The sequence below is a fragment of the Mauremys reevesii genome, linkage group 15 (assembly GCF_016161935.1).
Source record: "Mauremys reevesii isolate NIE-2019 linkage group 15, ASM1616193v1, whole genome shotgun sequence".
Classification (NCBI taxonomy): Eukaryota; Metazoa; Chordata; order Testudines; family Geoemydidae; genus Mauremys; species Mauremys reevesii.
Window position 1 is genome coordinate 11,382,076 of NC_052637.1, and position 22,863 is coordinate 11,404,938.

General features: G+C 47.8%; 1 protein-coding gene and 1 long non-coding RNA gene across 2 annotated transcripts; both read left to right on the forward strand.

The window, feature by feature from the left end:
• The first annotated feature begins 375 nt into the window (after positions 1–375).
• LOC120383666 (uncharacterized protein F54H12.2-like) lies at positions 376–1,683 on the forward strand. The gene has a single exon (XM_039501834.1). The coding sequence runs from the start codon at positions 376–378 to the stop codon at positions 1,681–1,683; it is 1,308 nt and encodes a 435-aa protein (XP_039357768.1).
• A 16,028-nt stretch (positions 1,684–17,711) lies between these two features.
• On the forward strand, positions 17,712–18,593 carry LOC120383208. Its single transcript, XR_005588373.1, has 3 exons — positions 17,712–17,738; positions 18,006–18,101; positions 18,455–18,593. It is a non-coding gene; the product is annotated as an uncharacterized LOC120383208 (long non-coding RNA).
• The last annotated feature ends 4,270 nt before the right edge of the window (positions 18,594–22,863 follow it).

Sequence of the window (22,863 nt, forward strand, 5' to 3'; positions counted from 1 at the left end):
CGGGGCTGGTGTGGGTGGAATATTTCGTAGCCTTTTTCGAAAAGCTGTACCGCTTTTGAGGAGAGGGCTAGAGATTATTAAACCCCACGTAAAAACTGCCGCTCAAAACATAGCTAAAGACGTGATAGGTCATGTCTCCCGGGCTGTTCTGGAGAAGGTGGGGAATACAGCTTCACAGGAAGGATCGGGGCTGATGTACATTAAAAGGAGGAAGAGAAAGAGAAATACGTCATACCCGCGATGCACAGGGCCCCCGAAACCCTTTAAAAGAAGGGCTTTGACACGCAGGGCCAGCCATAACAGAAAGTCCAAGAGGAAGCCTGGGCAAAAGAGGAGACGCGGGGTGCCTGCTATAAGAGACATATTTTAATCGATATGGCTTTTGTTCACTGCGGGTCTGAAGAGTGCGCCAAATCCGAACTAGACTTGTTTCAAATAGCCCCTACGCAGACCAGCATTGAAAAAAGCATTTACATTGAGGTGCCACCTCTATCGGCCGTTACGGAGTCTGCCCCCATTGACTTTTTTATAGCCGGGAATGGCATAGATTATATGGATTTAAACAATACGCTGCTTTACCTGTGTTGCAAGATTGTAAAAGGAGACGGAACTGAACTTGCCGCGGACGCCGAAGTGGGTCTGGTGAATTACCCTGTGGCCTCTATTTTCAGCCAGTTGGATGTTACGCTGGGAGACCGCCTTGTAAGCCAAAGCAACAATTGTTATCCTTACAGGGCCTTTATAGAATCAGTGCTCAATTACAGCGATGACACCCTCGCCACGCAATTTTCTGCCGGTCTGTTTTACAAAGACACTGCTGGACAACATGAAAAAACAGAGTTGGATGGAAGGAATCTAGGGTTTGTGAGGCGTGCAAAGCTGACGGCCGAGAGCAAAACGGTAGAGCTGCTGGGCCATCTACACAGTGACCTGTTTTTTCAAGAAAAACTTTTGTTAAACGGAGTGGATGTGAAAATTAAACTGACGCGCAGTAAAGACGCTTTCTGTTTAATGGGCAGTGCGGCTGAAGGTTTTAAACTGCGCATTGTATCAGCGTCCCTTTTTGTGAAGAAAGTACGGGTGGCACCGGGTGTCTGTCTGGGGCACGCGGAGGCCCTGCTTGCCTCTAATGCTAAATACCCCGTGGACCGTGTGGGAATGAAAGTGTTTAGCATCCCTGCGGGCAGCAGGGTTAGTAACCAGGAGAACCTGTTTTTGGGGCAGTTACCCAAAATGCTTGTCCTAGCGTTTGTGGATAACGATGCCTTTAGCGGAAGTTACACTAAAAATCCCTTTCATTTTAAACATTACGATATTAATTTTGTGGCCTTGTATGTGGATGGTGAACAGGTACCGACCAAGCCTCTGCAACCGGACTTCGAGGCAGGACGCTGCGTGAGAGAATACATGAATCTGGTACAGACAGCTGGTAAACACATGAAAGATCGTTCTTTGTTAATTGACCGGGAGGAGTTTGCACAGGGGTACACCTTGTTTGCCTTTGATCTGTCTCCCGACCAGGAATGCGCAGATCATTATTCCCTAATTAAAACTGGGAACCTGAGAGCAGAAATACGTTTTGGAAGGGCTTTAACAGTCACCATTAATATGATTGTGTATGGAGTTTTTGACAATGTCATAGAGATAAATCAGAGAAGAAATGTTCTGTTTGACTATATGTAAACATGGACACCGTGCAGCTTTCACGTGTCTTATCAATGGATCCTTACACAAAAAAGAATTTCTTAGATGTGTTCCCTTGTGATTGGCTCCCTGGAGGCAAGCTGTCTCAGAGACCCCTAGGTTTGGTGGTGAACACACATCCACACAACCAACCGGGTGAACACTGGCTCGCGCTGTATCTGGCGGAGCATAACCGTGGAGAGTTTTTTGACTCATATGGACAACCCCCGAACAGCGTGTTGTTTCCTAAAAGCATTATGAAATTTTTAAACAAAAATGCCACAGACCTGGTGTTTCACAATAGACAATTACAAGACCCCCGCTCCGTCGCCTGTGGCTATCACTGTGTGTTTTTCTTACATCATCGTAGTAAGGGTTTATCTTTTGACCGGATTTTAAAATTGTATTCTAATGACTTAGTGCAAAATGACCGGATGGTAATGAATTTTGTAAAGAGTAAATTTAAATTTTTGGGCATGCCTAGCCTTGCTCAAAACATGTTTCAACAAGCCCAGACGTGTGTATCTTGTAATGATTTTTATAGCTGTGTTACCCAATAAAACACCCCAAGTGAGGGGTTTAAAGAAATTGATGTTTGGTGGTTTTTAAATGACCAATTGAGAAAAATTACACAAATTTTTTTAAAGTATAAAAATGTTTTATTTAAAGCCAAACATTACAAGTTTTAAAAATTTTAGAATGTGAAAAAAAAAAAAAAATTACACACTCAGCCACTGGGCTCTTTTAGCCATTTTTTTTTGTTTTTTATAGGGCAAAAAAGGGGGCACGGATTCTTGATCCGCCCCGGTGTCAGCAGGCGAGGCCTTGAGGCGTTCCAAAAGGTCTCTGTTGGCCGTATTGCCCATGACGGAAGAGGGTACGTTCAGTTCCGCCATGGCATTTATAAACACATCCCATCCTTTAGGTACACGTTTGCTAGGTACAGGGCGCGTTTGGGTGACGGCCCTGACTAAGTCAAGCATGTTAGAACCATTAACCACAGAGCCTTTGTATACAAAAGACCCTTTATCGTCCCATGAAGAGACATTTTTATCCTGGCCCAGTTTATTTAGCAATACTATTGCATTTTTTTTAAAACGCTTATTCACGTTATCCAGCACCTCCTGAGCAACAGAGTCTGAGTTCTTTGGTGTTTCTGGGGGTTTGGCAGTTACGCTTTGTTCCTGTTCCGGTAGAAACAGACTTATTTTCCCTTTATCCGCATCGCTTTGCTTCACGTACGTTAGGTACCTTTGAAGCACGGCACTGTAAAGTTTAGCCTTTTCGTATTCGGCCAGGTCAGTTCTTTGAAGAACAGACTTCATTTCAGCGTCCAGTAAGCGAGTCGCTGTTGTTCTGATATTTTCCTCTGCCGGAGGGGGGGCCCTTAATTGCTCCAACTGGTGGCTGGGCACCAGGTACATTTTTTCTGCATACTCCATTATCGATTAGTTAAAAGCCCTGTTATCAAAGGATAGCAAAACTTAACAGAGGCCCAATAAACCCCAGACTGTTTTACCAGAAGCTTTTTCTTTTAAGTGAAACGCCTTATTACACAAAGTTTTTATAAGCTGCTTCTTTTTAACACACGCACTTGATTTTGTGTTAAAGGTACGTTTCCTTTTAAGGTGTTGAGCGCTATTTCTGAGATGGCCGCTACTAGATCGTCAGAGGCCGAACACAGTATAGCCCTCCTTTGCTGCAGGGATGACTTGCTAAGTAATTTTAAAAGGCCCAGGTTTCTCTTCACGTAGCTAGACATGTTTTTAGTAGCAGCCCCAAGCTGTTAAAAAGGGGTTTGCCGATAAGTCATCTCTTTTTATACCCAGCTGCTGTTTTTTTTAAAGTATAAACCACCGGCCAGTCTGGAGGGAAAAGACCGGTTCTTAGTCTATAAGTTTCGGGTGTGGAAGCATTTAAATCCACCACCAGGTAGCCATAAGGTCTTTTGGTAGCATCCTCAAAAGCTTCTAGAAAGAATTGAGCTTTGCCGGGGTACATTTGCCAAGCGAGCGTGGTGATTTGTAATTTATCCCTGGGGTTTTTGAACAGAACCATGTACTTTGTGTTTAGGTTAATCGTGCGACTCTTTTTTCCCTGACAAAACACGTTCTGAACTATATACATGATGCTCAGGTTTCTGTGATGCACGTACTTGGTAAAAGCTTTTTCAATTTCATCGCTTTCACAAGCAGAGTTCATCAGATCATCTATGATATTCATATTTACTTTATTAGTAGGAAACAAACTGTCATCATCCAAAGCATCAGGCAACCCCTCCACAAAATTGATAAAGGGATATTTACAGAACAGTTCTTTATACAGAGGTTGCCAACAACTGTAACACCACACGATATTCTCAGGCATAACAGACAGTGTTTGTTTGGCATTATCCAACACATTTTTTATAAAGTAACTTTTTCCGCAGTTGCTAGGCCCCGCTAGAATTGCAGAAAAGGGATGTTTCCATCTCGTATCCATTTTTTTTTTCAAAAGCCGTAGGGTAGGGTTTTAAAATCTTTTCCTAGTACCCTCTTGTTATAAACCACTTTTTGAGTTTTTTTAAGGGTTTTTGTTTCTATTTGCCACTGTTTTTTGTTTCTTACAATAGAGGGCTGCTGCACCTCTATTTTTTTCGAGGTGTTTTCTTGCAGACCCGTGCAGTAGTCCAGAACTAGATCTTTCAAACTGCCAAAGTTGATCTTTTCACAATTTGCTACGTTTAGGGTAATACCTTTGACTTTCATACAGGCCTTTCCTCCAGACAGCTTATACCCGTATGTTTTTGGGCCTGCCGACACAAACTCGGTGATGTGTTGATCTGGTGGGATCTCGCTTGTGAGGTCCCCTAAATAATCCCCCAGAGGGGGATTCCAGGCACCCTCCCTTTTCACAAAAATCACCGAGTCTGTGTCGTGGTACAGGCACCGCTCTTGCAAACCGTCTAGGAGGCTGTATAATTCTAAGCGGGCATAAGCGGTGGTAAAACAGGCTATGAAAACATTGGTATTGCCAGAGACCGAGTACCGTTTTTTTGCATGCTTCCAAGACACGCACGCTGTTTCATCATCTATAAACTCGCAGGATGAAACCTCGTAATTGGGGGAAAATAGGTACTGCCAGAGTTCATCAGGGTCTCTCACGATGCTGGTGTTGGGTAGGTTGGTTCTTTGGCCGAATTTACCCCACAGAGAATTTAAAAACAGTTTAGCGATTTGGCGTTTAGCAGGGTTTGGTCTGATTTCGTGTTGGCGTAAATGCACGCCTTCTTTCTGGTAGAAATCGCTAATGTACTTATTTTGTTTTTCCTCATTTGTGCACCAGCTGGGATACCCTGAAGCCTCTTGTTTCTGGCGGAGGTGTAATTTTATGTACTCTGAAAAGAGTTTATCAGATTTTTTATTAAAATGCCAGATTTCGTAGATTTTAGCCACCACGCACTTCTTCGCTATAGCCGCTCAATTCCACTGCACCAAGTCCCCAGGATAGCCCGCCTCGTCAGTATGGGTGCATGTCTCCCGTTGCTCGGTTTCAGCACAGGTTTGGCATAGCGGGAACATAAGCTTGCCACCCACTCTGACAGGTAACAATGGGAAAAAGAGGCCTCGTGGGGGGTAAACTTTAACTTTTGCAATTCCAAAATAATTTGCCAGGGGTCCAAATTTGTCATAAACTATATCGGGGTGTCCGATAGGGTATTCTTTGGTTTTGTTTACAAAAGGGTACAGGCTGGTAAAATCATAATAGTGAATTTCTTCTCCGGGGTTAGGCTTGTAATACAGACGGATAGCGTTTGTCCTCCCCCCAAAAAGAGCATCCCTAGGCACAAGAGGCTGTGGTAACTGGGCTCGGTTTAAAAAGTCTGCCAACTCCCTGTCTGTTTTTTTCATTACCCACTCATGCTCCCAAAGAGTCCTCACTACAAAACCCTGTTGTTTTAGAAAGTCAGCCTTGAGCTGCGTCTTGTAATAAAGAAGCCCAAAAGATGTCCCTGTCATAGGATTTTGTGTTTTTTCACAATAACAGGTGACACAGCCGTGAAAAAAACATCCATTAAACTCAAAGGCTGTGCGTACCCCATCAATAACGGCATAACCATCTAAAAAGTAGGGGCCTGCCTGTAGTTCACCACCCTGTAAAGCATGCCGTATCTGTATATTTTCTTTGTGAGAGGTATACAACAGCCACTGAATAGATGGGGTCGAATATCTCTTTTTCTGCCTGTGATAGTTGTCTGGAGGGAGAAGAGCTACCATGTTAGGCTCCAAAAACATAAACCTGTACATAGCCATGCAAACGGATGCCAGTGTTATTTACTGGAATGGATCTATGCACAGCTTTATCTCGGTGAATTTACCAGGTTTTTTCTCTACTATAGCTCCCTTCTCTGTCATTGTCATAATTTCTTTTCTGTATAGGATACAAGCCTGTCTCAAAATTTTGACATCCTGCTGACAGTAATATGCAAGCTCTTTCTGCAAGTCAAACACCTCAGAACTGTGGTCCTGATACCAGTCGAGAAACTCTGCTTTTTCTCCGGCATCATGCTTTCTACACCATAGTGTGTCACACCGGCATAGGCCCCACATAATTTTGATTTTCTAAAGTGTTAAAAATGGGGAAAATGCCCTTTGCACCCTTCAAACCCCATTGCCTATGTAGCTTGCTAAGTTTCATGGGCAAGAAGTTTAAAGAGTCTATAAAACGAATCCCCAGGGCCTTCACTTCCAAACACATTAGTTTACTACCCTGAGTGATCAGTTCTATGCACATCTTTTCCTTCAGTAACTGTCTAACGATGAAGTACGATCATAACCTTTGAATTGTGCGCTAGGAACGTAGTCCCGAAAGTCTTTGCCAATAAAGGTCTTAACAAACAAAGACAACACTCATCGCCCTTAAATTCCCAGGATTTTTCGGGCTTTAAGGACATAGCAAAATGTAATTGGGAGTGTGCACCCCAGTCTCCTGCATGCATTCGAAATCATAAAAGATATACTTTTCTGAGGATTCAGGCTTTCTAAGGCTATTCATAAAGCAAAAGTGCTTGTCTACATCACCAACGATCGGACCCTGACACTGCTTACATCGTCCCCCTTTACACTTATGCCGCTTGTTTACGTAAGACTGACACTTATCACACAAAGTTTTAGACAGGCATTCAACTTGGTTTTTTGACGCACAGTCAACATGTCTGTCTAAACACTCTTTGGATCGACAATACAGTTTACAGCTAGGACACCGCAGCTGCTGCACGCCCACGCTGTCTGAGCACGTTACACTCAAGCAGAGGCGGCAGCGATACCTGCAAGAGTGGTCGTGGTGTACACCGTGTGGCAAAACTCACAATAATTTTTCGCTCCGAACAAAGCTTTTACATCCAGAACTCCATAGTAATGCTCATCGTGCAACAGGATAAAATAAGTCTTGGGGTATGCTAGGCCTCCTGTTTTGAAAAAGCCCCAGCCACCTTTTTCCGTATACAGCACCACCTGTATGTTCACTCCTAAATGCTGTTCAAACTTTGCTACGTCACTCAACACAACCTTTTTTTGATCTGACCACCCCAGTTGCTCATGCAACTTTCTCGCCTCCGCTAACAAATTCAAGGCCCGTAGGTTTACAATCGACATGACGGCCAAAAGGCCCCCGCAAAACACAGATTGGTACCGGTGTAAGTCAGGTCTACCAAACACTGTCTCTTTTTATAAATAATTTGACTACTAAGAATAGAATTTAAAACTCTACGAGCACCCCCACCCCTGTTTTTTACAACTGTCACAACAAGGCGCAATGTCCCATCGAGATGCAACTCTCTATTGCTCTGTAGCAGCTTTGAGGTCTGATTTAAAAAATCCTCAGCAGATAGCTCATCCCTAGTTCTTCTGACTGAAAACAAAGGGTTAGCTAAATTATGACTCTCTAAACGTAACTGCACGTAATCATCAGGGCCTACCCTACCATTAATGTCATCGAGGACCGACTGTATTCCCCGGTGTATGGCTTCAACAACCTGCTGAGCTGAATTTATTTGCTCAAGGTTGACAAAACGAAATTCCTCACAATATACCGACCCCCCGAATCTAAGTAATTCACGTTGCCAACTTCTCACTCTTTCCATATACACCCCTGCATTTTCGGGTTACTTGGGGTTCCTCTACAGGATCGTTAGCTTACATCTTCTACATCAGATGCTATTTGAGAGTCATTGAAGAAGAACGGGCCCATCTAAAGAGCCCTCTGGGGAATTTACTAAACCAGAGTCTGATTCCATCTCCCCATTTTCAGAGAAGTTAGTCTGAGAGCCTCCAGTAGGAGGCCTCTCTTTTTGTTGTTTTTTTTTCCTCATAAACTCTTTAGCCCTTTTTAAAAGTTTTACAGCCACCCTGGCCTGAAACTTTTTGGCAGCCATCTGTTTATTTCCCAAGCTCTGTCCCCCTTTTTGTTTACATGTGAGCTGGTGAACTCCTGGCGGTACCCGCTTTCACAACTAGTCATGCCTGTTTAGAAACACCGCTTTAGCCCTACTGTCTTTTAACATCGCCTAAACAAAGAATCATATTTTTCCCAAGTCTTTCTAGAAGGCCGCTCTTTAGACGCCTGAGGATATAGCATCCATCACTTTTCTAATGGAAGCATCAAACTCTTCCCAAACACTAGACCTCGAGGGAGCTGCGGCGAGATTATGGCTTTGGGAAAATGTTTTGTCAGTGCTTGGTGGTTTATTCACAACCCCTAGAGCGCATGCTCCGGGTTTGTGAACGTGGGCATTTTCACTCTCAGTTTTCAGGGCTTGGTGTGATGGTGGCCGCTGAGGAACTGGAATTGTGTGGTTGCAACACCTCGGCATTGCAGAAGCTTCTAGTCCATGGTTTTTTATATGGAGCCCATACACTACATGCTCCAGGTCTGCGCGCCTTCAGAACCCCTAAAGTGCGTGCTCTGGGTTTGTGAACGGGGGTATTTTCGCTCACAGTTTCCTCAGGGCTTGGTGTGGCGGTGACCGCTGAGGAACTGGAGTTGTGTTTGTGTGGTGTTTTTTTACCAGAGTCCTTGGGGTTTACGTATATGAGGTCCGGGCTTTTTTGCGTTGTTAAAGGTCTCAAAGCAGATTCCTGGTTCTTTGGTGATTCTGGAGGAGGTGTCCTTGTAGCGCTGACTACAGCATTTTCAAAAAGATTGCTCCTACCTATGAGGAAAAAAAAACAAACATAACATTATACAAAAAAAAAAACTTTACCATCTACTCTCTCACCCATACCTATGTATTTACTTAAAATACAAAAGCTCATAAAACAACTAAACCAATAAGCAAAGTATATTTACTGGGCTTCATGCATTCTTCAGCCACTGATGCTGATGAATTTTCCTTTTCATCTGTCTCCTTCCTTTTTCTTTTGAGCTTGTTTTCCCTCTGGTTTAAGGAATTTTCATGTTTTGACTGTGCTGTGGAGCAAACAAAATTATTATAAAAACCATCTTGTAAACTTAAAAATTATATATTTCTTCCAGTAGGGTCTTTTTTCTATTTTAAAAGAAACAGGAGTTGTGCTTGTAGCACTAACTACAGCTTTTTCAAAAAGGCTGTTCCTGCCTATGAGAAAAAAGCACATGCATTTAAAAACCACCTAAAACATACCATATTATGCATAGTAAAAGCACCACCCAACGCAGCTATGCTATTGCAAAACCTGTTTTTTAAACCCCCCCTCCCTGCCTATGAGAAAAAAAGCACATGTATTTAAAAACCACCTCAAACATACCATATTATGCATAGTAAAAGCAGCCCCCAACGCAGCTATGCTTTTGCAAAACCTGTTTTTTAAAACACACCCTGCCTATACTGAAGGCTGCTCCTGCCTATGAGAAAAAAATCACATGTATTTAAAAACCACCTCAAACATACCATATTATGCATAGTAAAAGCAGCCCCCAACGCAGCTATGCTTTTGCAAAAACTGTTTTTTTTTTAAAACACCCTCCCCTGCCTATGAGAAAAAAAGCACATGCATTTAAAAGGTTGTTGCAAAAAAAAAAAAAAGTTACCTTTCACTATGGGATAAAGTGTTGCAGGGCCATGGTTGTTCTGTTCAAACCCCTGTGTGCTTGGTCCTTCAGATTATAGAGCAAAGCAAAAACATGTTAGTATTACCACCAAATCCCTATACAACCTGGGTAATACTTTTCTTTTTTTTAATTTAACAGTAATCAGCACAACTATAGTTAATTTTTTTACCTTGGCCTGGTTCCATGCTAAACAGATACCTGAAATACATATAGGCCACATTATTTACTAAAAACAGCATGGGCAAAAAGTGGCTTTATAGTTTCAAAGTTAAAGGCACAAAGTCTTACCTCTTTTTAAATCCTGCAGCTATCCAAGAAGGCTTTCTGTTAAAAAGGACCACCTCTAGCACACCTAAGGTTTTTATAGCCTCTCATCCCATTGTTTTGCAAATTAATGCTAACAGGTCAACTTAATCACCCCACCCTTTTGTGATTTGGGTTGTGGGATGAGGGTTGTGTGTGGTTAAAGCTATTCATTTCAACAGAGCCAGGATAGCTCAGTGGTTTAAGTAATGGTTTGGTAAACCCAGGGTTGTAAATTCAATCCTTGAGGTGGTCACTTTGTGATCTGGGGCAAAAATGAATATTTGGTCCTGCTAGTAAAAAGGCAGGTCTTAGGAGATAAGTATATCTCTGTATTATACTCACACGTGTCTGAACTAGTCCTGGCTCTGTTTTTTTTTTTATTGTAAGCAATTTTTTTTTAAGGTTATTTCCCCACCCCTCCCACAACATGCACAAAAGCACAAAAACACAAAAGCTAATTCTCACAAACTATTTTATTTTTTAAAAAGTCATACAACTCCTTCAAAACAAACCAAAATGCTTCATTAAAACTTAAGGGCCAAAGGCCTTCTAACAAAACACAAAAATCTTTTTAAATTTACAGCTACCAAGTTTTATATCGCATGTTTGCCACCTCACCATTCTCTAACTTAAACCTTTTAGATTTATTACAAATAGTCTTTTTCTTAAGCAGGGTTTTGTAACTTTTTGTGCGAACTAGACGATCAATATAACGTTGTAAGCAGGCATCTTCCGGCTTGGTCATTTTCTTTAAAACACGGTCAGGGTCTTCACTGAATTGCACAGCATTTATCAAAGTCACCCCTTGTGCTAAATGTTCTTGGGTTAGGTACAGACATTGCATAGCATAACCTATGTCAATAAAAGTGTTTAATGTTTCCAAACACAGCTCAGCACACAGGGCCCTAAGCTTGCAGTTTATATCCACTAAAGTCCAAGTCACACAGTCATGGTGCCGTTGGGCTGGCGCATCTATAGCACAGCCCTCACAATCTTCAAAAAGCTTTTCCCTAAGGCAGTGTTTAAGAACAGCATAAACAGCAACGCTGCATAATAGTCCGCATAACTTTTTTACGCCACGACGCGTGGCACTGGCTCGGATAGTTCTATGCCAAGCCTCCTCCTAAATTCCTCAAACCCGTCATCCTCGGAGCCCTCTTCATCAATTTGTATTGGTGTTGAGCAAAAACATGGCGGCCCCGGTTCATCTTCGCTGCTTGATGCAACGCTGTCCAGGGGGTCTGGGTCCTCTAAAAAGGCCTCGTCAAGCTGTTAAAAAATTTTCAAACGAAAAAACAGTGTAAGTACTCCCGCTGCTTGGTTAATTTTTAAATTTACACAAACCCCCCTGGTTCCTAGCCTCGTTACCTCCTCCAACACCCCCGCCGACATTTATTAATCATTCATTTACCTGAGCGCCTTCTTTTCCGTTTGCCTTGTCCATCGTTGCCTCTCCCAAGTGGCGATCAGGCTCTCGGGTGTCTCACGAGGTTTTTGGGGTCGGGTTCCGGCGTATCCAACAGCGGCTGGGCCAGAGGGCTCCCCTCGGTCACAACCTCCTCCTCAGAACTGTCGCTGATGTAACGTCTTTTCCGTGGCCGGTCAAAGACCCTCGGGTCTAAAACAAAGTCCGAATTTCTGACGGGGGTGTTGAAGGAGTCCATGTTTCCTCTCAGCAGCCTTTCCGCGCTTTTCTAAAAACCCCGTGTCCTTGATAAGAAATGGCCTCCTCTGTCCGGCGCTGGAACTTATAGGTAATGGTGCTGCACTGGATTGGCGGTGGGCCTTGGGAGGAGTTCTTAGAGGGGTCACATGACCCCCTCGCCGGTCACCCGCCTGAAGCCACCTCATTGGGCAAAATCTCTTCTCGGGGTGGTCCTTCCGGGACAAAACCCCTCCTGATTGGTAGAGGGTGGTGGGAGGAGTTCTTAGAGGGGTCACATGACCCCCTTTGCTTCCGGTCACCCGCCCCGGAAGTCACCCTCATTGGTCAAATCTCTTCTCGGGGTGGTCCTTCCGGGACGAAACCCCTCCTGATTGGTAAAGGGGGGTGGGCGGAGTTCTTAGAGGGGTCACATGACCCCTTTGCTCCCGGCCATGTGGCAATCTTGACCCCGTATGTAATCCCCCCTTGGGGTGGGAGTGCGGGTGACTGGTGGGTGGGGCTTTTGGGGTCAGGGGGCGGGGTTTGGGGCGGGGTTAGGGTTTGATTGATGGTAGGGCCCTTATACTACTTGCCCCAACCTGGGAACAGAGTAGAGGACACAGTGAGCTCCAGAGCCAATATGGACCACATGTGCCCCCCTCATGTCTCCAGACGCAGCCAGGGAATGGCAGAGTATCTGGACCTCAGCCACTGTTCCAAAGAAGCACATTGTCACTGCTGCACAAGTAGAAAATCAAAGACACTCCCACCCCTGTCTCACAACTGTGGTGAAAACATCGAAACCTTGGAACACACCATAACCCAGGGCCCAGAGATTGTAGTTAAAGGTGAAATGTGTGATTTCCACAACATCACAGAGGAGGCCTTGGAATGGCTCCTGGATCTACAAGTGCATCTACAGAATGCTGCTCTATAGCCGCCACGTGAGAAAGACTGTGTGAGCTTGTCCTGCCCCTCACAAGCTGAACTGCTGCAGCAGAAGGAAAGTTTCTAGGAGTGTCTGTGGTGGGGACCTTATCCTGGTCAGGTTGCAGATTGGATTCCTTTTGGAAGAAACCAAGGAGCTGCAGAGGCCATACCCAGCTACTAGAGAAATCACTAATTTGGGGGGAATAGACCTTTGGTCTGTCAGCCCCAACCCCCTCCCCCCCCCATGCACACTCCTCTAGCCACTGAGGTGCAGGAGATCTCTCTGCTGGAAGCAATACAGGGACCACTATCATCTCTGTGCACTGCACAGCAGATTGGGCCCTGCTCACCCACATTAGAGATCCATTTCCAGCCCATCCTGGCCCCTGCGATAAATTGCCCTCCAGAAAGAGCCACTGAGGCTTTGGTCCCTAAGCAGCTGCCCTTTAATAAAGAGGCTTCCTGAGCCATGGGACCCTGAAAGCCTCCTGGGGAATGAACTGCCTTGGCTACAGCAGCTCTCTTACCCTCCCTTTGGGGCACCAGACGCTGAGGCCATTCTATCTCCAGAGCTGAAGGCTGGCTCTGGGCAATCTGCTACAGCCCCGCGTCCTGTTGGTTTTAGGTCTTTGGAAAATTCTTCTCTAAGGGGCAGAGAAAATACTTCCTGCAAACAGCAATGCTGGCGATCCAGGACCCCCTGCTGTGTGTCAGCCAGGCTGGGCTGCTCCTCACATACTCCATCCTGGGGGAAGCCCAGCAGCTGATGGGGGACAAGGTGAGCAGCTCCATTAGACTCAGGAGCTTGGGGCAGGGCTCAGGCCTCATTCCCATCCTATCACCATTGGCTGGCCTGGGAGCAAGGAGTCTAGTGGGGACTTCTGGATTTCATGGACTTGTGTTCTTCGGATGTGATGCTCTGCTATCACTCCTGGGAAGGGCAGGAGAGTCCCCTAAGTGCCCTCTGTGAACCTTTCCTGCCCCACAGAGCTGCACCCATTTCCCCATGGCCTAGTGTCTATGTCACCCGAGCCACCACTCAGAGTTGCTCCCATCACTGGCCGCCTGGGAGGCCAAGGACTGATGGGTGATGGCGACTGGCCAGGCAGTTCTGAGGCACATGGGTGTGGGAAGCTTGTCCTGCTGCTGTCAGGGCTGGACCCACTCTTGAGAGAATGGGAGGATTCAGTCAGCAGGGGCTGCTGACCTGCCCCGTTCACCAGGGCTGCCATCCTCTGGCTTCAGCATTTGTCACTGGGGTGACTTGGGGAAAGGTCTCAACCTCCCCCCATCCCACTTCACTGCTGCCAGAATCCTTCCTGCTCCCCTCCCTGCCCTACCTGGGTGGGGATGGAGGTTGGGGTGGAGGAGAGGGTTCTACGAACTTGAGCAGTGTCCCCAGGTGGGTTGGAGGTGGAACAGCTGTCAGGAGCACTGCGGGGGAGGTGGCAGGAGCTAACCCTAGAAGGAGGGGGTTGGCATTGGAGGTCACTAGAGAGGACAAGAAGCCTCCATCCTGGGGTTCAGGAGGGTGAATCCACCACTCAGACATGAGCAGCTGCTGGGTGGAAATGGTGCTGGTTCCAGGTGCCCTTAATCCTCCCTCATTCCTGGGCAGTGTCTCAATCTCTGACATGTTCTCGTTCCCTTCAGCTGGATGATGTCACAGCCAATTTTATGTGCCAGCTCCGCATCATCCTGCACTTGCACCAGGTGCCCGAGGCGCTGAAAGGGCTGCGCCTCATCTGATGCCCTTAAAGGTTCCCCTCCCATGTTCAGCAACTCCCGCTCCCTGCTGCAGGTACTGCTCTGTCTCACTGTAAATGGGAGGGCTAGTGGAAGGGGAAATGGAGGCCCTGTCACTGACAAAAACCCTCTCCCCTCTCTGTAGACCAGGTTCCTTCCCTTTGACCCCAAACTTCCTTCATCTGGGACATGAGCTCTGCCTCACTCCCATACCCTCCTCTTTCCTTGCTCTGACCCCGATCCCATTCCCCGTGCTCCCAGGCAGAGATCTCCCTGCCCCATATGGCGCAGAAGGACCTTTGTGTCAGGGCTACAGACTGTCTGTCTGCCCAACTGAAGCTCAGGAAGCTCCACATTTGAGGAGGTGAGGATGGGACAGAGGCTCAGGGCCTGCTTCACCTCCTGCCCTTTATTCTTCCTTTGGCCCTTCTATGGGCTCTCAGAGGGTGACATGAATAGGAACCTCCTCCCCACCTGTCTTCTAGGCCCTGGGGGGTGTGACAGCCTCCCAGATGGGTGCAGTCAGAAGCTGAGCCACCTTAGGGAGCAGTGGGGACAGGTCACCTTGTCCTATGAAACCAAGCAGTGCTAGTTCTCAAAGAGGCCGAGAGGGAAGACCTCGCTCCCTCATGGAGGTAAGAGCCATTTACTTCTTTGGGCATATGGGTCTCCTGGGGGAGAAATGGGATCCCTGCTGCATAGCCTGGTTGGGAGTTTCCCCCATCCCTGGGACAGAGACATCTCCATCAATGTGCCACTCTTGTTTTTTTCCTAGCAAGAGGCTCCCCAGAGATGTCCTCAAACCTGTTCTCCTGGGAGTGTTTCTGAGAGGAGGCCCGGTCCTCAGTCTCCAACTCCATCATGCAGTCTCATTCACATAACAACTCCGCCTCCAGCTCCACTTCCCGCAGCAGGACAAACGAACCTTCAGCTCCTAGAGACCTGACTCTGACCTCCTTCTGATCAGCAATGGGGTTTCACCATCCCCTCAACAAACCTGTCAGCCTCTGAATGATGAATGTCAAAGTCACCAGAACCAGCAAAACTCCAACTGCAGCCAGCCGAGCCTTTGTGAACTTAGCCCCTCTGGAAACCAGGTCTGAACTCATGGACTCCTAGACTTTAAGGTCAGAAGGGACCATTATGATCCTCTAGTCTGACCTCCTGCACAATACAGGCCACAGAATCTCACCCACCCACTCTTGTAATAAACCCCTAACCTATGTCTGAACTACTGAAGTCCTCAAATAATGGTTTCAACACTTTAAGGTGCAGAGATTCCTCCAGCAAGTGAACCACACATGCCCTATACTGCAGAGGAAGGTGAAAACCCCCAAGGGACTCTGCCAATCTGCCCTGGAGGAAAATTTCTTCCCGAGCCCCAAAGTGGCGATCAGCTAAACCCTGAGCATGTGGGCAAGACTCACCTCAACCCAATAAGAGCAGGACTGGGCAGTGCAGGTCTGTAACAGGGAAAGGAGAGTGCTTTCCCTTGGGCTGCAGAGTCTGGGGCTTAGCCAAACTGATTACAGAATGAGTCCTACCTCAGAGGGACCATGTATAGGCCCCGAAAGAACCAGACTTCAGCGGTGATAAAGCCTACCTGGGCTATGAACTGGAATGAGAACTAAGTAGGAAGTTGAAAGCAGCAAGGAAAGCCTAGAAGAGAACTTGAGAAGAGAGGTAGGATGTGCCCAGGGAAACCTGCAGCAAAGAGAAAAGAGCAGACCTAGCTGTTGAGTACAGAGCCCTGGGCTGCTACCAGTGTCAAGATGGGACAGGGTTCCTCTACTGGCCCCAAAGAAGGGGGCATACATTCCCCCAGAGAGGGTTACTAAGCCCAGCAAGGAGCTGCAGGCTGAGCCAGAGCCCCAGCCAGAGCAGAAGAACTTTTTCTCTGGGGAGAGTTCTTTGACTTTGAGTGTGAGAAGCTGAGCCCCAGAAGCATGGACTAAAGGTGGTAAGCCGGCCAGAGGGCCAAATTATGGAAGTCTTGGTTACTGAATGAAGGTCTGTCCCCCCAAGTGGGATTTCCCATTTGAGTTCCAGGGACTGGTTAAGCAACCAAAGCAGGGCTTGGGTTTCTCCAGCAGCTCCTAGAAACCCAACAGAAGCAGAAGGAAGTGCAGGCAGAGCTACAGATGCTGCTGGTAATCCTGAGGGAGCAGCAGCAATACCTGTGAGAGATCCTGCAAAGGGAAATCAACCTGCTACGCCCATGGACAAAAAGAGCAGACTTGGAGAGCATGCTGGGGCTGTGCTGAGAAGGTTAGCCCAGGAGAGCAGGGCATGAGAAAGTGTACAAGCATAGCCTAATGCCAAGATGGGAACAAAAGTTCTTTGGTTTGAGTGCAGAGAAGCAGGCCATATCGAAAGACCCGGCCTGCATAGGAAATTCCTGAATGGCAAATGGAGGGGCCAGGGTCCCAAGAAGTTAGAAAGAAAGGAGAAGGCGTCCTCTTGGACAAACACATATGAGGCAGGCTAGGTGGAGATGGCAGGGATGGCCGTGGACCTTGCAGACCCTCCTCCAACACACCTGTCAGGTGCTGCAGGGAGGTGAAGGATTAAATGGTTGGCACAGAGATGAACCAGGCACAAGAGTTGAGCAGTGGTGTGTGCTCAGACCCTGATGGAAAAGGTTTTGGGGGATGCAGCGGCAGTAGAAAAAAGGCTACAGAAGAAGCTAGTGGCTTCAGAACAAGGCTCTGCAAGCAGTTGTTAATGAGAATGAGTAGCTGCAGGAAGAGAAGGATGCCTCTGAGTTCTGGTGAGCGAGCTGGCTGGGGAGCTGGAGATGCCGCGCGCCCAGGCTGTATAAGTGCACAGCCGGTGACAGCGACGAGATGGTGAGGGATGAATACTGGACAAGAGTAGAACTTGCCCCCGGGTTGGGCTGGATTTTAAGGAGGAGGGTATTTCACAGGGTGGCTTGGCCTGTGGCTGCAAAGCCTGGAACTAGGCCAAATTGATGACCAAGTGAGCCCCACCCGAGAGGAAACAAGGGAAAAAGCAGCAAAGTACAGAAGCAGCCCTAGCTGTTCAGTATACGGCCTTGGGCCAAAACCTGGAGTCCAGGGTAGGACTGGGTTCTCCCACCATCCCTAAGGAAGGGACATAGAAGACCATAGAAACCCAAGAAGGGCAGATCAAGCTGAAATCAGGCTGAGGAAGAGCTCCCCACGAGGGTGGAAGGCCTTGTTTCTGTTCAAGACGTTTTTGGACTTTGTTTGGAAGGAGCGTGACCCGGGTAGGAGTGGACTAAAGGACAGTCACCTGGCTGGAGGGCTGAGTTCCCAGCCAACAAACTGCAAGAGTGACTATCAACGGGTGTGAGACGAGGCCTGGCCAGGATCTAGCGGTGAGTGAACTCTGGTACAAAGCTGCTTCCATTATGGAAACAGCCTGGTATTGAGAGTGGGTGGGGAGACCAGGGAGATGGGAGGGGTTACTGAGGCTGGGGTGTGGAAGAAGCTGTGGGGTTGGGAGGGGAAGGACATGGCCCAGCTTGTGGGAGGGATCCTGCTGGCTGTGTCTGGAGCACTGTGTAGCCTCTTCTATGGGAAGTTCCCATGGGTCAGTGGGGCCTGCATCTCTCATGCTCCTTTGTTCTCTTTGGGCTTCACAGGAGATGTCTAGTGAACTGCCCATGGACTCTGTGCCCAGCACCACTCCAAAATTATTCGCTACCTTCAAAGAAACAGGGCACTGCTCAGCCTGTTAGGTAAGCTGGAGACTCTCACTTCACTCACACACACAATACTTTGGTGCTTTGGGAAGCATAGTAACAACGAAGAGATTTAAGTGATACTAAGCAAGAGAAAGAGACAAATTTCAAACAGACAAACAAAACAAAACACACTTTGTAGTGACTAAAACTGAGTCTTAAGAGTCACAATCTTGTCCTTAGCAGTTTCCAGACTAACATCTCAGCTTTCCTAACAGACCTTATTTGATGTCCCTGTATGGTACAAAATTCTCTGTCGAATCCCCTGCTTTGATTGCTTAGCCTTTTGGTTTCAGACCCTCTGTTCTCCTTTTGGGATGCCTGGACCCTGATTGTAACATCTCTTCCAGTTTCTGTCCCAGCCTCTTACACAGATGTATGCTGCAGCCAGCCCAGCTCAGAAGGCAGTGCGGACAGATGATCTCATCCCGTCAAACCAAGCAATACGGGTCCCATTGAGGCTTAGATGGAAGATCCCATTCATCTCCTGGAGGTAAGAACTGTTCACTCTTCTGGGCACTTGAGGCTATTGCAACAAAGAGGGGCTACTGTTACGCACTTAGTTGTCATCATGACTTTGTTTTTATTCTCAGAGGATGTGTCCGGGATCCTGAGACTGTTTCCTGCAGGAGGTTTGAGCGGTAAATGTTGATTTCACTTTGCACACACAAACTGATGAAAAACGTTTCCATTGATAAGAACTGAAATTGACAAATAGGAACAGTAAGAAAAATGCTGCTTGAGAACTTACTAGAGTGTAATTTAAGGATATTTACTTCACATGTTTTGACATGAGATGTTGACAATTTGTGTTTTAACAGTTACACTTTTTAACTTTTTGAATTTTTGTGTCTACTGTCCTAAAATAATTGTCTGACTAAAATATTGTCTGACCCCCCCCCAATTTCCCACAACTGTGAACAATAATATTGATAAAAACTGAAACTTTGAAAGTTTAAATAGATAAATACAAAAAAATCTTACAAATAAATATTAATCTTATCTGTCAAAATTACATATGAAATCAAATGAATTCTGCCAAGCCTAAATATCATTGCTTAGACACACAGTTCTGTCAGCTCAGCAGGACAAGGGGAAGCTGATGTCCATGTGAAGCCCCAGTGACCCCTCCACACCAGCAGAGGGGGCTGATTGCAGGATCAGAGCCTTGTTGGAACATTTCCCACCAAAGCCTCCCGGGCTGGAACGTTACCAGTGATCTGGCTCCAGCTCAGCGAACAGCCTGAGTCAGCTCCAGGAAGGGAAACACCCAATTGCTGCTGCTGCAGGCGGGCATATTTCTCAGCTCAGGAAAATGAAACTAACCCTGTGACACTGTCCGGAGGGAGCCATGGCCACAGACACCCCCGTGGAAAGTCTCCAGGAGGAAGCTACATGCCCCATATGTCTGGAGTATTTTAAGGACCCGGTGATTATAGACTGTGGGCACAATTTCTGCCGAGCCTGCATCGCCCAGTGCTGGGAGAGACCAGATACAGACAGCTCCTGCCCTCAGTGCAGAGAAACTGTGCAACAGGGAACCCTCAGGCCGAACAGGAAGCTGGCAAATGTTGTAGAAATAGCCAAACTGCTGAGTTTACAAGCAGCAAAGGGAGCAGGAGAGGAGAGGGTGTGTGGGGAACACCAGGAGATTCTGAAACTGTTCTGTGAAGAGGATCAAACTTCTGTCTGTGTGGTTTGCCATCTGTCCCTGGCTCACAGAGATCACAGGTGGTTCCCATAAAGGAGGCTGCCCAGGAGTACAAGGTAGGGAATTGTTGTCAAGTTTAATGGGTAATAACTTTGGATTTTAATTACAGGCTGATTTCACTGAAAGTTGCCTGTCATGGGTGTGATGCATCGTTCATCTCTGTAAAGCCTTCATTGTACGAGACATGCTGTAACAAAATGAATGATCTGGCCAGTGTGGTGACAGAATCTCTGAGATTCTGAATGTTTTTCAAACCCAGCTTCCACTGCTGAAATAGGACTTTTTACACCGCGGTCGGTGGTAACAATCAGTGAGGTTTAAAACCACAAGAGCTGCAGGCCAGTCTTGTGAGTGTCTTACTTTGAGACGGGAGAACGGATCATTTAAATATCAACACTGTTAATTATTTTGTTCCCCTGTGAGAGCAGAGGGGGAGAATTACAGCTCGGCACCATTTACTGCCAGTGCCGCCTCCTTCCGGTGCCACAAGGGGTGATGCCACCTCTTATTTCCCCAGTAAAGAAGGACCAGGCCCAGAGAGCCCACCAGAGCCCAGGGGTACAGTCTAGACCCATGGGGAGCCAGGTGTAACGATAGAAACAGCTCCTGCTCCTGATTCCCTACTTTGGCTGAACTGAGCATGCGCGGCCGAACTGAGCATGCCCAGTAACCTGCGCTGTCGCCACTGCCCTCTCTCTGCCCTCACTTTACTCACGATTTGCTGCCTGCTCTTTGGGGGCGTTTAAAATGCTCAGCAAATCGCAGCGGGGGCTGCCAGGGTCTGAGCGGGGACAGAAATTTACTGGCCGGGGTTGCTGCTGTAGGCAGCGGCAGGAGAGAGGCTGAAGGGGAAAATCGGGGTGGGGGTAGCCGCGGTTAAGCCCGGGTGGGGGAGACGCTGCCAGACCCTGTGTGGGGGACAAAACCCCGTTTAGGAGGGGGTGGGGACAGTGGCCCTCGGGATGAGCCTGCTGGGCCTGCAGATCTGGGGGTGTCGGGGGTTGTGGGGCACAGGCTGTTTTCGTTCTGCCGCGTGTCAGCCCTGGAGCAGGGGCGGGTTCCTGGGGCTGGGTCTTAAGGCACAGGCAGCCTGATTCCTAGACTGTCAAAGCTCAGACACTGCAGCTCCTCTATCTTATATAAGTGCTGTGGTTGTTACTGCTTCCAGCCAGGAGACTGAATGCGGGAAATATTGTACAGACGCCCCCTCCCTCCCTCCCTCACTCTGCCTCTCACATTTTGACTGTGGAAAAGTGTCTTCTATCATTTTCTATGTCTACACGAAATCACTGCAGCTCCTTTCTCTTATACAATGTGCTGATTTGGTAACTCCTCCCAGAGCCCACATGTCTGTACCCTCCTGTACCTGAATCCCCTGCCCCAGGTCAGAGCCTGCACCCATCACTCAAACTCTACATAACCTGCAACCTCCTGCACCCCAACTCCATCCCAGAGCCTGCACCCCAAAGAGGCCGGATTAACCTTTGTGGGCCCGATGCAACATATTTGTGGGCTCCCATTGGGGAAATGTGACATGGGGCAGGGGCAGAGTCTCAGAGCGAGGCTGGCCGGGGCAACGGGAGATGGGTCATGGCACGGCAGGGACAGCCCACTCCACCCAGCCCAGTACAAGGGCACTGTTTACAAAACCGGGAGCTGCCAGACGCACACTGTCCAGCCCAGCCCTGCACTGCCATTGTGCTTCTTCCTTGGGGGTGGGCCCATGCTGCACCATGCTACGCCTGCCCAGCACCCTCCGATCACTCCCTACGCCCAGTGCCACACCACCCAGAGACCCCACAAACCCCTGCCCAGCACCCCTCTGACTCCCTATGCCCAATGCCACACCACCCAGAGACCCCCACAAACCCCCCTGCCCAGTGCCCTCCCCAGACCACTCCCCACCCACTCAGAACCCCACAGATCCCTCACAGCCCAGTGCCCCTAGCTGAAGACCCCACAGCCCTCCCACAACTGCACAGTGCTCTCTGCACCTCACCCACCCCAGAGCCCCCAGATCCTCACTGCCCAGTGCCCCTACGACTCACAACTGCACAGCAATCGCATGTAGACCCTACACTCCCAGCGCCCCAGACACACAGATCTCCCCACTGCACAGCCCCCAACACACACAGATCTCCCACCCCCCCACTGCTCAGCACTCCCCCAGGACCTTACTCAGAGACCTACTCTCCCACACCCTAACCCCCAGCCACAATAGCCGGCCCTGATGGGAGGTGACTGTGTCTTCGCCAGGCTGGAGCCGGCAGGCAACGAGCTGGTCCTGGGGCAGGATAACCTGGTCCCTTGGGAGGGTGCACCAGCCAGGCTGGAGCACAGTCACTCCTGGCTAAGCTCTCGGGGACCTAGCTGAGCCTCCCCACCCCTCCCCACTGTCCTCAGACTGGCTGAGACTGGCTCCAGCCTCTGCACCAGTCCCAGGTGGCTCTCCGGGAGGCAGGTGGCTGCCAGGCTCAGGCAGTGGAGACAGCCCAGAGCTGAGCAGTGCTGAGCGGGGCAGATCCTGAGACGTGACTGAGATCCCACCCAGCCAACTCCACACCCATTGGCCCTGTGGCCAGCAGCGCCCTGCTGAGCCCACATGGTGGCCCCCAGCTGAGTGATGAGCCCATTGCAGTGGCATAGCCAGGTTCTAACATCAGGAGCAAACACAAAAAGAGGCACCACCCCAACATATCAAATTACTAATTACATACTTTTTAAATTTATACATACTTTCTTTGGTAATTTAAAATAAAACGCAAGAATGATCCAGCCACAGAATGATTTGCACAGCCGCATTTTGCAGGAGAACTTAGATTATACTTAGATATACTTTTGATTCTAGAAAAAGTAAACGACAGAATACAGTAGCTTATAATTGTCACAGGTTTAAAAATATTTCATTTTTTCCAGTTACTAATTTCATTTAAATCTTATCAATGAAATGCACTTTTATTTATAATAGATCATAATACTAAAGTCACAAAAAGGCATAACGAATACAAGTTTTATGAGACCAGAGTAAAGATCTCATAGCTCTTCAGG

Coding starts and splice junctions, on each gene's coding strand:
- LOC120383666 (XM_039501834.1), top strand. CDS start 376: ATGGCTTTTGTTCACTGCGGGTCTGAAGAGTGCGCCAAATCCGAACTA.